Source organism: Wyeomyia smithii, chromosome 1, assembly GCF_029784165.1.
Source record: "Wyeomyia smithii strain HCP4-BCI-WySm-NY-G18 chromosome 1, ASM2978416v1, whole genome shotgun sequence".
Classification (NCBI taxonomy): domain Eukaryota; kingdom Metazoa; phylum Arthropoda; class Insecta; order Diptera; family Culicidae; genus Wyeomyia; species Wyeomyia smithii.
The window spans coordinates 11,216,985-11,232,216 of NC_073694.1; the positions used below are offsets into that span (position 1 = coordinate 11,216,985).

The window sequence follows — 15,232 nt, forward strand, 5'->3', positions numbered from 1 at the left end:
ACGTTGCTTTGCTGCAAGTGACAGTTTGAATGCTGCGATGTTCCGTGATAGGCGGCTGCGCCGCCCTATCGGTCGGAATGAGAAACAACCCACAAAAGCTTTACTTCGTAAAGTAGCAAAGCAAGCGCTGCTCGAAAAGGTTCGAAATTCATAATCCGAAAACGAAAGTGCAACATGGCTAGCAAGAAACAAGCGGAAGTAAGTGATTAGTTCGATCTTGAATTTTGTAATTAATTGCAACCGCTCAATCAAAGGAGGAAAAGCTACGACGCCGCCGTTTGGCACGATATCGTTTTAAATCTCTCATTCGGTTGGTGATATGCAATAATTACTGGCTGTCGGAAATCGATGATCAAGAGATTGGCGAAAATGCCCGCCGAAATATTGCTGTCATCGTACGACGCAAGGGAAGGAAGGGATTGCTGACGCTTCTTGTGAGTAATTAGTTGCTATTACAAATGTTCTTAGTATTGAAAAGATGATTGTTAAAGGAAAAAGCGATTCTCAACCAACCGTCGGAGGAACGCACCGCCGAAAAGCGAGATAAACTGGCGGAAGTTTTTCGTCGGTTGGAGTGCCTATCCCGATTTCCTCCCGAAATTCGTGAGCAGTTGGCCAAGTGCGCGGGGTACCGGTATTATAATGCCGGTCGCACTGTACTGCGCGAGGGGCACGAAGCGCACGCCATGTATTTCGTTTTGGACGGGGAAATCACCGTCAGTCGACTGACGTGGAATCCGGTAGTGGTTTAATTAATAGGTTCTGTCGACAGAAAAATTTAATGTGATCTGCTCTTTGGTAGGTTTACAAGCGGTACGATGATATTGCGTACGGCGTTCGTGTGCCGGGAGAAATGTTCGGCGAAATTTCGTTTCTGTACGGTTGTCCCCGTACTATGACCTGCGCAACGGCGAGTAAGTATTATCCAGTGAAAATTTTTATGCTTACAAAAGAATGGTGGTAGAATGGTAACAATTTCCCGACCTACATAACTGAGGTTAGGAAACAGCCACCCGCTGAAAGACCGACGTAATGAGGTACAATTAAAACTTTTTCCCGTATCGGAAAAAGTACGAATTTTATCGCGTGCCGGGAGCCCATCAGACTGTTGGTCTTTGTGGAATGCTGGTGGCAAATCGCAAAGCTGTCCTACGTTTGTGGGACTGTTCTGCAAAACGAAAATCGAATTATTAAAAGTCGAAGTACTTTCCGGATAATTAACTCTCAAAACTAGTATTGAACTGGTAAAATATCGGTTTCGATCTCCAGCAGCATGTTAAGACACTGTTCCTATTCCATTGTCTCATGTTTATTTACTTTCAACGATCAGAAGACGCTCTGGCAAATTGATTGTCTAAAAAACTGTCCCGTGTAACCACAATTCCGACTGCGAGTTCATGTTTCGCAACTCTTCTCTTCAAGGGCACGGTGGGTAGGGAAAGCGTGCCGTGCAGCCACTAGCATTTATCGTGATTAATAGATTAGCGGTTGGAGCAATTTATCGCTTTGTAGAGTCACTCGCTGTTCGCCATCCATCATTCACTTTTGTGGGTTTATTATTGCTTATATAGATGTAAGGGAACAATTTACCCCTTCCACCCGAGGGGGGTGGTGGGTTCAGCTCAAAGGACGAAAAGATTGGGCAAATTTGTGTTCACTCATTTACGAGCAGAACCGTTGAAAACTTTGTCTCCTCCATTTCATACCTCTACCTTCGAGTATGTCCGCCTTTCTAGAGCGGAATGTGTTGTGGAGGGTGTGAGGCGGCTCGAAGCGGAAAACTTAAAACGATTTCCGATTCATCGCCCGGCCTCGGGTACTGACTTGTGGGTGAAAGCCCCTATAGAATGAATGCGGAAAACACTCGTCCCAATAATGCCGAAACTTTTTCGCTCATTTACTCCCCCGCTGGGTTCGCGAACGGACGGCTTTCGGGTGGTGTTCGCAGCCGACTGTGAGCTGCTGTGCGTTTCACGGGACGATTTTGTGCGTTTGCTAGAACCAACCCTGCGGCTGCAATGGTCCCGGATGCAGGAAGCGATCCAACGCTTCCACTACTTTGACCACTGGAACGAAGATCAGGTGGGTTTGAGCTTTCATTTTTCTAACAGTAAAAATTACCGAAAAAACTTTACCATCACCAGATTCGCGAGTGCTGCATCCTGGCCAAGGTGAACCACTTCAAGCCGCACGAGCGGATCACCGCAACCGAAACGAGCACCCAATTCGAGTACGCCTACTTTGTACTTAGCGGCCAGTGCATGATTTTGCAGTGTCTCAAGGTCAAGAAGAAGATGCGCGGTAAACGGGAGTGCTATCGACTGCAGCCGCTGGAGTGTGATGAAAAGGAACTGCGCATTGCCGAGCGGTTGATGAAACGCAGGGACTCCGACGTGATACGGTCGATTATGTCTCCACAGCTGCGTGCCTCGCTGGACGCGACACCCGTTAGCAGTAAGGAGGATGAACCCACGCCACTGCCTGAGGAAACGCTAGAGCATCACTTTATGGACGTCGGAAGCTACAGCTGCGGATCGGTTTTTGGACTGGGCGAACAAATGGAGGATCGCTCGATTGTTGCCCGGAACCACGTGCAGTGTATGATGATCCCCCGCTATTGGCTGTTCATGAAGCACCAGAATACCGGCAACGTGTGGCAGCGCGTTAAAATGCATCTCGATATGGCAATCCCCAGCCGGGAGCAGCTTTTTCAGCAGTTTTTGGTTGATCTAAATTGGCTGGTCTATCGGAAGAAGGTTGTAAACGGATTTATTCGACTACGCGGTCGTCAGAATCATACCCAGCTGATCGATGTGCCCCTGATGTGCCGGGTGGAGCACGCCAGAGGGCCCAATTGATTGGACGCACGCTTATGCAACACGCGGCGGACATGTCGAACTCTGCGCGACTAATTGCTGTTTATTTTCGATCGTTATAACTTTTGCTTTCAATGCGCGCGGTGAGCCAGCAAAAATACTCATCATACCGCTCGTGATTAAAAGGCACCAGAAAAAAAATGAAGCTTGACTGTTAGATGAAGTGTAATGGATAATAAATTATGTGCCAGTCGTGACAGAAAAGGAAGATGCTTCTTTTCTATTACATCATGCGAGCGAGTGCACCTTTCTCACCCTCCACCCTGTTTCTGGGTAGGAAAAAAAATGACCTTGTAGTTTGCGTTGTTAGTTGAGACATATGATGAGTTGTTCCGCGAAGACGGTGTGAAACGGTGAAAAGATCATCGTTGATAGTCGATTTGTTTGATTTTTCTTTGTTTTTGTGTGTTCGACTGCATGCAGCTGGGCTTACGCCAATGAATATTCATGAGATAAACATTGCAATCACTTTTGAAAAGCGCAGTTTATTTGACAACTAGTTATTATGAGTAGTTTTGCATCTAATAACGAAACTTTCAATAGGCTGTACGTGGCAAATTGCTAATAAATCGTATGACCAAAATTATTATGCTGTGTCTCTGGTAAATTTATTTGCCCTTTTTAAAAAGATGGCCAATATACGAAAGCGGGCCTGTGTACTAAGCCACGACTGCAAGGTTGACGTAAGAACTACATGAAGCTGTTTGTTACCTTGTATTATTGCATTCGAGAATGATCGATCGTTCAATAACTCTTCAAATGATAGGCGTTCAGATTACGATATACTATCCTGTATCAATGTTTGTGTTAATAACTTTTATTCAACAATTATAAAATAACTCTAATGTGAAGGCCCTGAAATAATTCAAAATGGTATCTGGAGTAGATTTCTGACCTCCGGATACCATCCCGGCTCCGAAAACACCCATATTAGGTGGTGTTCGGCCATATTTGGATGTTTTGCATCAACCGGAATTTCGAAATGACAGCTTGAGTCGTTTTCCGGCTATGTTGGGTGGTATTTGGTCATTTGCGCTAACGAAAATTCGCTATCTTGAATTACAAAATGACAACTGGATTTTAAATCCGGTCTCTGGGTATCAACTCCACTTTTTTGCTGTTTTCTTTTTAACCTGAAGTGACCACATCGGTTTTCAAAATAAAGTATTGCTCGAATTTTGGGCTCTGTTCATCTTCTTGATTACTTAAATTGGGAGGTATTTGGCCATTCCTGACTTTTTCATTAATCGGAAGCCTTTATCTTGGATTTCCGTTTGGCGTTTGGATTCGATTTCCGGCCTTTTGGTATCAAATCACACTTGGTGGTATCTGGTCGTTTTTGGAAATTAGATGCCGCCATCTTGGATTGAAAAACGACATTTGGAATTTGGAATCTTCCTAGAATGACAATTTTTTGCTGTTTCCCAGAAACCGGAAGCCGCCATGTTCGATTGAAACATGACGTCTGGGACGAATTTCAGGCTCTGTGAATTACCCCGAGTATAGAAATAGGCATATGGGGTAGTATTTAGCCATTTAGGCTGTTTTCCAGCAACTGGAAATCGCCATCCTACAGCTAAAAATGGCATCTGGGGTCGATTTGCAACCTCTAGATGTCATACAGATTTCGAAAATATTCATATTGGAGCTCTGATTGATCGAAATCTGCCTTTTAAGTATGGCTCGACATTTTTCAATACTATAATATTTCTTGTTATGAAATATCAATTTACAATTTTTTTTTACAATTATTACACGTGTGTGTCGGTATTATTTCTGTTTGAGAATTGTGAGATAAAAGCGCGACTAAAATAAAATTAAGTTTGAATGTTAAGAAAACTCAGATGGGATCTTATTCCCTATGCGTAGCCCTTCCACCCTATCTAAGAAGAAGGATGCAGCCACAACAAACTAGCTTCATCCCATCCAGCACTAGGGCGGTAAAAAAAAGGAACGAATTAGCCTATTTCTGGTCATAAAAATTAAGCTGATTCGTTGGGCAAGCTAGAGCAACTTACAAGAGTCGATCATTTCAATTCTAACCACTTGAACGATCAGAAGCGAAGTTTACGAAAAGAATGATAGACTGAAAACAGTAAAATGCCGAAGAAGTGAGTACCGTGCTGCATCGAAACCCGTACAGTATCGAAATCCGTACACCTTGATGTTTTTCTTCAGTTTTAAGCATTATAAAAATGAAAATTTATATGATAGTTACATGTACATGTCCGCTGAGCTGTTGGCCTTCTGTTAAATTAAACTATACACCAGTAGGCCATGAAATAAAAATATTAAAAATGAAAAATCAATCGTGTATCGGTTTCAGTTGTCATTGCGTTGTATCGTTAGAGAGTTTACTAAGGAAACATTCTTCAAATAAAAACGTTTTTCAAGTGGGATATAAGTGTTTTACTCTGTGAATCTTTTTAAAATTGATGGAAAAGGTAAGTCTTTGTCATTTTCGAGCTGTATATTGACTGGTAAATAGTGTAATTTTTTTTTACTCTACAAAAACTGCGCCGTACGGATTTTGATCCTTGTTAATTGCTTGAATCGAAATCCGTACAGCGTGTGTATCATGCATATATTGTTGAACTTTCTTCTTGCATTCAGCATATAATGGAAGAAAACAAGTATAAATATAAACGGCAAACAATTTCTAAGGAGCTGTGACTGAGGTGCGCAAGGAAAAGTCGTACCGGGAAGCTTCGAGCGAATCCGGCGTTCCGGTTAATACGACAAAGGGTGCCGCAACGAAACGCTACGAAAATTGCTCTATTTCAGCTGATATTAAAAATTAGAAAACCGTGTGAAACTTTAGGAACCAATTGATCCTCAGAATATATTTATTCGTAAATTTGAATAAATTATAAATAAAAGATGTTCATTTTTGTACTTATTTTTGTGATTCATTGCTGTATGGACTTTGATCCTGTCTATATCGCGGGTGTGCGGATTTCGATTCAAAAGTGTACGGGTTTTGATTCAGACAAAAAACTATGTACGGATTTCGATTCAAACATGTTCTATTTAAACATGATTTCTTCGAGTTTCGTAGTGATTCTCATAATTTTGCTTGAAAATAATGATAAAGTATAAGTAGACCTATAAGTAAACAAGTCAGTTAAAAGCAATATGTGATTTCTTGATTTTATATTGACCGTCGAAGATTATCATGTGCTTACATAGGTGTATGGATTTCGATCCAGCACGGTAGAGAAGTTTAAAATAGATTGGTTAAAAGAAGAGACGTTACAACAGCAAACGACAGGTATGAAAACTTTTCGATCGCACTCACGATCAATAGACACTCGGTGTTAAGAAAAGTTTCTAATAACAGGACCCTGTAATTTTCTGGAAAACACACAAAAAAAAAACAAGAGGTACGAGTAAAGTATAAGAAAATACCACAATACATTCAACTAATGGTAACAGTGGTCTTAAGCTCCTACAGAAAAAGGGTGTAAGACTAGGGATTGAGAGAAATAAAAGGGGAACTTTTTTCAAAAAGAATCTACAGGTGTTTTGTTGGCAATCAGTCGCGAACCTGTGTCGACCCTTGTTGAGCCTTGTTCAGGGGTTCTCAAGGTTGTTAGGGAGAAATCTATCCCGATAGTTACACATGTTCCGATTCCAAACTTCAATTTTACATTCGCCCTTAGAAAATTTATCCTACGTTTTGTATTTTAAAATTCTGAAAACTGAAAAAAGGGCCCCTCACAAATTACTTGACAAACCCCCCCCCTTCTCCACCGAGCTCACAAAACCCTAAATCTGGCCCTGCACACACTTGCACACGTACACTTATAGCTATGAGTAGTGGTCGAATGACTGAAAGTAAACGCGATGCGACAGATCCGGATAAAATTGCTTACATGTCCGGACATGTTTAGTAATACTGTGCAGTGTTGCGTTCCGCCAGTTGGTCCGTTTACTGTGTAACGCTACGTTCGAATGAGTCGCCTGCTCAGCCTTGCTGAGCCGACTGCGGGTCAAGCCAGTTTCCCAGTAAGGATCATCCTGCAATAATTGGTTATGCAATGAAGACTGAATTTATGTGTGCTAGCTTCTATACGTGACTACTGTAGAGTTAGGTGGTAGATGTGTCTTTGTGGACTAGCGAGAGTAAAATAACAACAACATATCGGTTATAAATTTATATCGTTTGTATACAAGGTGTTCACTCTGCTTGGCCAGCATGTACGACTATACATAAAAGTCCAGGGTCACAACCTTCTCCAGAAAATTGACCTTGTAGCATGCGGTGTTGATTTTCACGCCTGGATATGACCCCAAACCATCACTGCCGCGGTGCTCTGGAACTGCGGGGTGTTTGATTTGTCTCAATTTTCCGCAGTTTGGTAGATGCATAACCAATTCTCCAATCGATTGCTGTTAGAACGAAGGAAAACCGTTGGAAACTGACTGAGTTTTGAGCAATTTTTGTGACGTTCTCGATCTTTTCGGTTTTTTAATTTCTACCCCTATATATGTTGCCGTTAGACGTTATTCTACGTCAAAAGTGAGAAAATAATTCAAGTATTGATAAAATAACGAACAGTACGAATAGCTAATGGTGAATGGTGAGCTGAAAACCTGGAACGACAGTCAAACTTAGCTCCGGTCGTCAAAAGTCCATATCTCACACCTCCATGAGTAGTAATACGATCACAATAGACTGCCAGCTGAAACATGGGCACAACTGGTTGGTGCATCCTGAGTGATGGATGTTAGGGGAGGCTGATCATCGTCCTGGTGCCAACATGGGACTCTAAACAGTGCTGTCACGATGGTCCCCCGGCGAGACAGAATTTCTGATCACTATCTTCCAATGGTCAAAATGCGCCAAAGACTTTCGTTTGTCAACGAAACTCGCTACCGTGCGTCGCCCGTCACGGTATTTGGAGCGACCTAAACTCCCCGAAGTCGCTACTGGGTACGCGCAAAACCTTGAAGCAGCGTTACCGGATGAGGGAGAGCTTACCGAAACCCCTCTGGAGGACTGCTGGAGTACTGTGAAAGCAGCCATTAACAAAGCAGCGGAAGGTGCTGTCGGATTCGTCGAGAGAAATCGGCGTATCGGCTGGTTCGACGAGGAGTGTCAAACGATTCTAGACGAGAAGAGCTTAGCGCGGACATTGATGCTGCAGCTTGTAACCTGCGCGCTTGTAATTTTAGCATCGAGTGGAAAATTTACCTAATTTTGGGTAACGCTGGAAGAGCGTGTACCCAAACTTGACAATTCTCACCACTTGCGCTGAATATCGTTCACATAAATTGGTTTTATTTTCGTTTAAAATCGTTCGTTTTTTGTTTGTGAACGATATGGTTGCGTTAGATAGGTTCGATAATTTTTATTTCATTTTTGTAGAAGAATTGTTAGGGTTAAATAGGCCGGAATTTTCCTCTAGCTGTGAAAAAGTGGTGCTGAATTCGGTCTTTCGGCGGGTTTGTTTTGGCCGTGGGATAATCAGTTTAGCTTCGATCACGTTTATTTTTGTGTATTTGATTTGTGTACCGTGAAGCGAAGTTTGTTCCGCTTCTTTGTTATAACACCAGCGAAGGTTGTTCCGCTGGCCCGTAAGTGCGAGTGCTACGAGTGGTATTTGCTGTTGGATACCGCCAGACCGACAACGAGCGGCAACGTCACCGCAGTTACCCTCACCACCGACACCACGAAATAAACGCGGATAAGTTTGGTTTTTGTTTAATTTTTTTTCTTCAATGTTCTAGCAGAAGTCCGAAATTCCGTTAGCCGTACTTGGCCGCCCAGTAAGGGTTTCGTCGGGCAAATTTAAGTATGTGCAGGGCGACCCCCTGTTACAATCGAAAGACCCTTCATAACGTGAGTCGATACAAACAGAAACGTAGATAGCAGACCCATCTTTTCCGGGGCAGAAGGCGACGCTTGATAGAGCACGTAGAGTCTACAAACACGTTGATTCTACAAGAAACTAAACGCATACCGCGAAGGCTTTGTGCCACGAATGGGTGGAGAATGGAGGATTCTTGAAGGAGGAACGTAGGGTGATCGACAGATGAAAGCAGCACTACAACGAACACATGAATAGCGCAGAGGCAGAGGATTGAGACGTTAGGAGGAACGACTTCTTCAGTACAGCAGATGATGGAGACATACCGGCCCCTACGATAAGTGAAGTTAAGAATGCTATCAAGCAGCTCAAGAACAAATCAGCTGGAAAGGATAGCATCGCGGTGGAGCTAGTTTGGCCCGGATAGGTTGGCTTTTTATCTGCATCAGCTGATAGTCAGGGTCTGGGATACAGAACAGCTACCGGAAGAGTGGCTCTCCCAGATCATCTTTCGCCGTAACTCGCCGCTAGCGCGAAGGTTTGTGGGAAGTTTTCAAGCTCCTTTTGTGGATGGGCGATTGACATCGAACCAAATCTTTACGCTGCGGCAGATCTTCCAAAAGTGTTGTGAGTCCCCACGCATCGATTTCAGGATCGCTTACGGTACTATCGACCGTGTAGAGCTATGAAAAGTTATGGAACAAAATGGCTTCCCTGCGAAACTAACAAGACTGATTAGGGTTACGATGGAAGGTGTACAGTGTGAAGATTTCGTGTGCGGTATCAAGATCGTTTGAAACACGCGAAGGACTGAGACAATGCGTCGGTCTTCCCAGCCCCCTGTTCAACATTGCGCATAAGGGTGTAATGAAACGTGCAACTTTTAACATGCGGGCACAATCTTTTATGAATCCAGTCAGTTCATTTGCTTCGCTGACGAAGCAAACCTTGTCGGGAGGACGTTTCAGGCGGTTGCTGAACAGTACTCCAAGTTGAAGCGTGTTCGACGGAGAGGTGGTTGACGAATTTTTGTACCTCGGATCATTGGTAACGTCAGACAAATGCAGCAAAGAAATCCGCAGACGTATTCCAGCTACAGAATTCGTGCCTACAACGGACTCCACAGGACTTTGAAGTCTGGCAAACTTCGCCTCGTATCAAGTGCACCATGTACAAGATGCTCATAAGACCGGTATAGTCCTCTACGAGCACGAGACACGGACAATACTCGAGGAGGCCTTGCAATCACTAGCCTTTTTCGAACGACGTGTGCATAGGACCATCTTCAGCGGAGTACGTGGGGATGGTTTATGGAAGTGAAGAATGAACCACGAGCTATTGCAAGTAAGCTTGTAAGAATGCAAGACAAAAATCCCACAAAAAAAGTGTTCGTCTCGAATCAAACCGGTACAAGACGTAGAGGCGCGCTACGAGCTTGGTAGTTGGACAAAGTGGAGCAAGATCTTGGAAGTATTTCCTTTCCTTTTTCATTTTAAGGCGACAGACCGATTATCGATCCAGTGCCGAATCCAGAATACGTCGCCATGTCCCTCGGTCTTGGGCTGCTATCCTCCAATCGCCCCTAACACCTATTTCGCGTGCATCCTCGTCGACAGCACACATCCAACGAGTGCGGGGTCTACCCCAAAGTCGACGACCTCTATCGGGATTCCTGCTAAATATAGCCTTCGCTTGACGCTCATCCGGCATTCTCGCTACATGCCCAGTCCACTGAAGCCAGCCGTGTTTTATCCGCTTGACTATATCCGCCGATTTGTATGCCTGGAATCAGTGTTTTATAGAGTGCAAGTTTAGTACGGATTTGCAGACTGCGGGACCTTAGCTGGTTACGTAGTCCGTAAAAGGCCCTGTTTGCGGCTGCTATCCGCCTCTTTATCTCACGGCTAACCTCGTTGTCACATGTCACTAATGTTCCCAGGTAAATAAATTCGTCGACTACTTCGAATGTTTCCCCATCTAGCACCACCGCAGCACCAACCTCCGACGGACTACCACGCACTCTGCCAGCCACCATGTATTTCGTTTTGGCAGAGTTTATGACCAGCCCTAATCTCGCAGCTTCCCTCCTGAGAGGTCCGAAGGCCTCTTCCACAGCTCTACGGTTGATACCAATGTTGTCGATATCGTCCGCAAAACCGAGAAGCGTGTGACTTCGTAATGATGGTGCCGCTTCTCTGCACACCAGCCCTCCGTATAGCACCTTCCAATGCGGTGTTGAACAATAAGTTCGACAGCCCGTCACCCTGCTTCAAACCATCTAACGTCACGAAAGAGTCCGATATCTCACCGGCTATCCTGACGCTTGATGTAGAACCTTCAAGGGTGGCACGTATCAGCCTAATTAGCTTTGTTGGGAAGCCATGTTCGATCATAATCTGCCATAACTCATTTCTCTTGACTGAATCGTACGCTGCCCTGAAGTCTATGAACAGATGGTGCGTCTGCAAGTTGTATTCTCTAAATTTATCGAGGATTTGTCGCAAGGTAGACATTTGGTCCGTCGTGGAGCGTCCCCCTCGAAAACCGCATTGGTACTCGCCAACAAAGGTCTCCTGCAACGGCCTCAGTCTGTGGAACAGGATGCGGGAGAGAATTTTGTACACGGTATTGAGAAGAGTTATGCCCCGATAATTGCTACAGTCCAGGCGATGACCTTTTTTGTAGATCGGGCATATGAGACCCTTTAACCAGTCCGAGGGCAATTATTCATCAAACCACACTCTCAGCATGATCCGATGGATGGCACGATATAGCTGTTCGCTCCCGACTTTGAAGAGTTCGGCGGGAATGCCATCCTTCCCGGCTGCCTTGCAGTTTCTCAGCTCTTTCACTGCTTTCTTCACCTCGTCCATGGATGGTGGATCCACAGCTTGACCATCATGCTCAATAGTCATCCTGCTCCTTTCGACTCCACTGTTTCCCTCACCGTTCAACAGCACACTGAAGTGTTCCCTCCAACGCCTGGCCACCTCTGTTTTATCGGTTATCAGGTTCCCCTCCCTATCGTTGCACATGACAGGGGCTGACACGTTTCGATTCCTGATTCCGTTGACCTTCTTGTAGAAGCTCCTCGAATCGTGCCTGGAGAAGCAACCTTCCGCCTCCGCAAGAATACGCTCCCAATGCTGTCGTTTCTTCTGGCGATGGAGTCTCTTTTCAGCGGCTCTTGCATCTCGATATCTACCCATGCTCTGACGAGTCACAGCCGTGGCCAACATGTGACCCCTGGCAACATGTGATCTTGGAAGTGTAAAACGCTTATAAAACTGGAGGCAAGCTGCTATGGATCGAATGCGTTGGCGTTACATTGTAACGCAGGTGAAGTCCTGAGGGATGTTTCACCAGGAAAGTAAGTATGTATGGTTGATTGAAGGGAATAAAAGTCTATGATATAAATAATAGCAATGAAAAAAAAATCCAAAGTCCCATAGTGAAATAAGATCAAAATCAAAAGAAAGGCTAAGAAGTAATTAGTAAAATAAAAATGTAAAAAAGAGTTGAAAATTAGAATAATATCATCCGAGATAATACTAAAAGTTCAAAAAATCAAAAAGTCCAGGGTTCAAAAGTTCAAAAGCTGGAATATCTAAATGCAAAATTGAACTATACATTGGGTGAAATTTGAAGTTATTTCGGATTAATATTTGTAGCATTCGAAGCAACATCAGCCTCGTCAGCGAGGCTTATAACATAACCTGAAATAATACTGATAGCTAGATTCAACTAAAACGTTGCTTAAATTAATCTGAATATTTATTTTTAGTTTGAGCTGTGCTACAAAAATACTGCTGCTTTAATTAAACTACATCTATAAAATAAAAGTCGAAAAAAAAAAGAATCCAAAACGTCAACGAAAATAAAAAATAAAAAAACTCAACGAAAAGAAAGTATGCATTAGAATTCCAGAATGCGAGGTAAACCAAACTGAATCTCAAATATAAAGAAATGGAGGCAGTGTACAACATTGAACTATAAAAACAAAATTACAACTGAACGAAAAGGAAAAGAAAGTTCCAACTAATTATCGAAAACTGAAAGAAACACCAATAATCCTAACTAGAAAAGTAAAAAACCGATGGGTGAGAATCAAAATTTGGTATCATTAATTCGCGGGTCAAAGATTAAAAGATAACACAGTTTGCATTTGTTTTGCAGGGGTTTTCTTCAGTATCTAGAAAAAGGCTACAATTTATGTATTCTCGTTATATATTCGTTAGGCAGCTAGTTAATCAATGCTTTCGTTGCCATCATTGGACTTGGTGATATTGATCCAAATTCATTATCAAATTCATAATCAAGACGTAATACAAGATTTGTATAAAAAATCAACTTACTTAAAATCGAATAAAATGTATCGTAAAGTTATGAATGATAACTTTATGTCGCTGTTTCTACCGAATATCGATACACTTAATAGGTTTGCGCTGAGAGAGTGGAAGTTCACGCGCGAAACAACCGATACTGTTGCATGTCCCAGTCACTACCAACTAAACGAAAGCCATCCATCAGTATTTCATCCGAATGTGTGTCATTTCATAACAATCTCCTAACAAAAGGCCGGAAAGTATCTGCTAAATGGTATAAAAGCGCTTTACAATCCTCCTCATGATCAATAATAAAAAGAGAAGAAGCGAAAAAAAAGTAGGAGGTTGTATCCAAGACACGACCGCATAAATGTTTCATTACACACACACATCATACCATATCATCATACCATATCATCATACCATACACACATCATACCATATCATACACACATACACACATCACACCATATCATACACACACAGCAAGCAAGCGACCAATCAGAGTACGTTATTATTATTCCAACAAGGCTTGACAATTTTCAATAGTGCAATAGTTCGTAGATTCAAACAACATTTGGGCAGATGCGTGTATAATTTTCCAATCGATTGCTGCAAGACTGAAGAAAATCGGTTGAAAACCAACCGACCTATAAGTATTTGAAAAGGGACAAATTTCGTCCCAGTTTTTCAGTTTGCATCCCTGTGTGGAATGCTAAAGTAAAACGTAGTTCTACGTCAAAATTGTTAAATTCCTCCTACCTCGAGTAGAAGGCCATTCACCGGCGTCCCAACCAGTGGTTGAACTCGCTTCACCGCCGTCTGCTGCCATTCTGGCTTGCAGGGTCCGGAACGCTCAGTACTGGTTCTTGGTTTCTTCGACTTGTTTTTGGTGTTCATATACTTTGATATCTTACTTCATTACTAAACTTTTGATTGATTTCTCAATAAAGGCTGGGAGTCTATCGTACGAGAATAACACAACACTACAAAGTAATACTGCACTACTTGGAGTAAAAGACAATTTGTAACCGTTGCCGGTCACAGCATAATGCAGTACGGTTGAGTTGGAAGCGATAAAATATTCTTACTATAAAAATTTAGAATATAACACTTAAGTCCTGTAAATATTCACCTTGATTAGTGCTCAGTTGGGTTGTGTCTAAGGTAAGATCGCCAAAAGGTAGGCCACGCGTCGCACGTCCATGCGTCGATCCCTTAGATAGCCGAAATAAATTATATAAGGAAACCCGAGTGAGATTACTTCACATGCAGGTTCAAAACGAACCTTTCTAGGAAAGTTGAAGGAAAGAGAAGGCAAAACTACGTGCGTAGGTCAAAACGAACCGAAAGAATTATTTAGCGAATTCCGAGTGATCCCGAAGGATTTTCGATTATGTACTGACGTACTTCCGGCAAGTAGTCAGGTCTCCTAGTTTATCTGAGGGCTAAAACTGTAGGATCACTTCGTTCCAAACCGCCAAACATAGTGGAAGTGAATAGTTTCGCGTTAGGTCACTGCTTCAAGGAGTTAGATAGAACGTGCGAATAGTTAAGTGTGTGAAACCCGATTCGTGTGCATGCTAGGAGACAGAAAGATTTTCTCACCCTAGGAATCGGAGAAACCGCACGAGAGCACGTTCTCATCACGCTTGCCGCGCCGTTTGCGCGCCACCCGTCATCACCGTTACCTCGCCGAGTCAGCACAGCCAGAATTCTCCGGATTGGCCCGAGAAACGATTCTGCTGGCCCGAATCAACCCTTTTCGGCCGGCACCTGCAGTTTAGTTGGCGGCAAATGCCTTACGATAAGAGATCGCCCCAGTCATACATCTGTAACTAGGGAATACAGCCAGCATCCTGGTTCAACAGCAGCCAGTGCAACTGATCTCATGAGAGATTCGGTGAGTCCGTTCCATTCTCTTTTTTTGAAGTGCCGACACTAGAAGTCGCCACGTGGCGTATGTAGAGCCGATTGACGGCCATTTTGTAATTCCCGCTTGTGACGGGTAGAAGATAGACCGATAGAAATTTCGAGCTCGAGTGACCCGATTGGTCACATGTAACCGAGATTACGGACGCCCCGTAACGCAATTGCGATCACTCCCGGGAGATCAAGTTGATCCACCCTTGGCTCTCGGGAATAGAAAAGTCATGTAGTGAGATGGTCGTTATGCCTGCACCCACAGAGAGAGAGAGAGGAAGAGTAAAGTAAGAGT

The 15,232-nt window shown here is 43.4% G+C and overlaps 1 protein-coding gene across 1 annotated transcript; it reads left to right on the forward strand.

Annotated features, from left to right (window-relative positions):
• Positions 1 to 119: 119 nt before the first annotated feature.
• Positions 120 to 3,340, forward strand: LOC129732860 (cyclic nucleotide-binding domain-containing protein 2-like). Its single transcript, XM_055694217.1, has 6 exons — positions 120 to 198; positions 255 to 434; positions 492 to 740; positions 803 to 914; positions 1,949 to 2,082; positions 2,145 to 3,340. Exons 1-6 carry the CDS (start codon positions 175 to 177, stop codon positions 2,856 to 2,858), a joined length of 1,413 nt encoding a protein of 470 aa, XP_055550192.1. The 5' UTR covers positions 120 to 174; the 3' UTR covers positions 2,859 to 3,340.
• The last annotated feature ends 11,892 nt before the right edge of the window (positions 3,341 to 15,232 follow it).

Bases quoted from the DNA above. Each gene is read 5' to 3' on its own strand.
- LOC129732860 (XM_055694217.1), top strand. From the start codon at position 175: ATGGCTAGCAAGAAACAAGCGGAA. The intron at 435-491 runs GTGAGTAATTAG...TGATTGTTAAAG, and splicing joins AGGGATTGCTGACGCTTCTT to GAAAAAGCGATTCTCAACCA. The intron at 2,083-2,144 runs GTGGGTTTGAGC...TACCATCACCAG, and splicing joins ACCACTGGAACGAAGATCAG to ATTCGCGAGTGCTGCATCCT.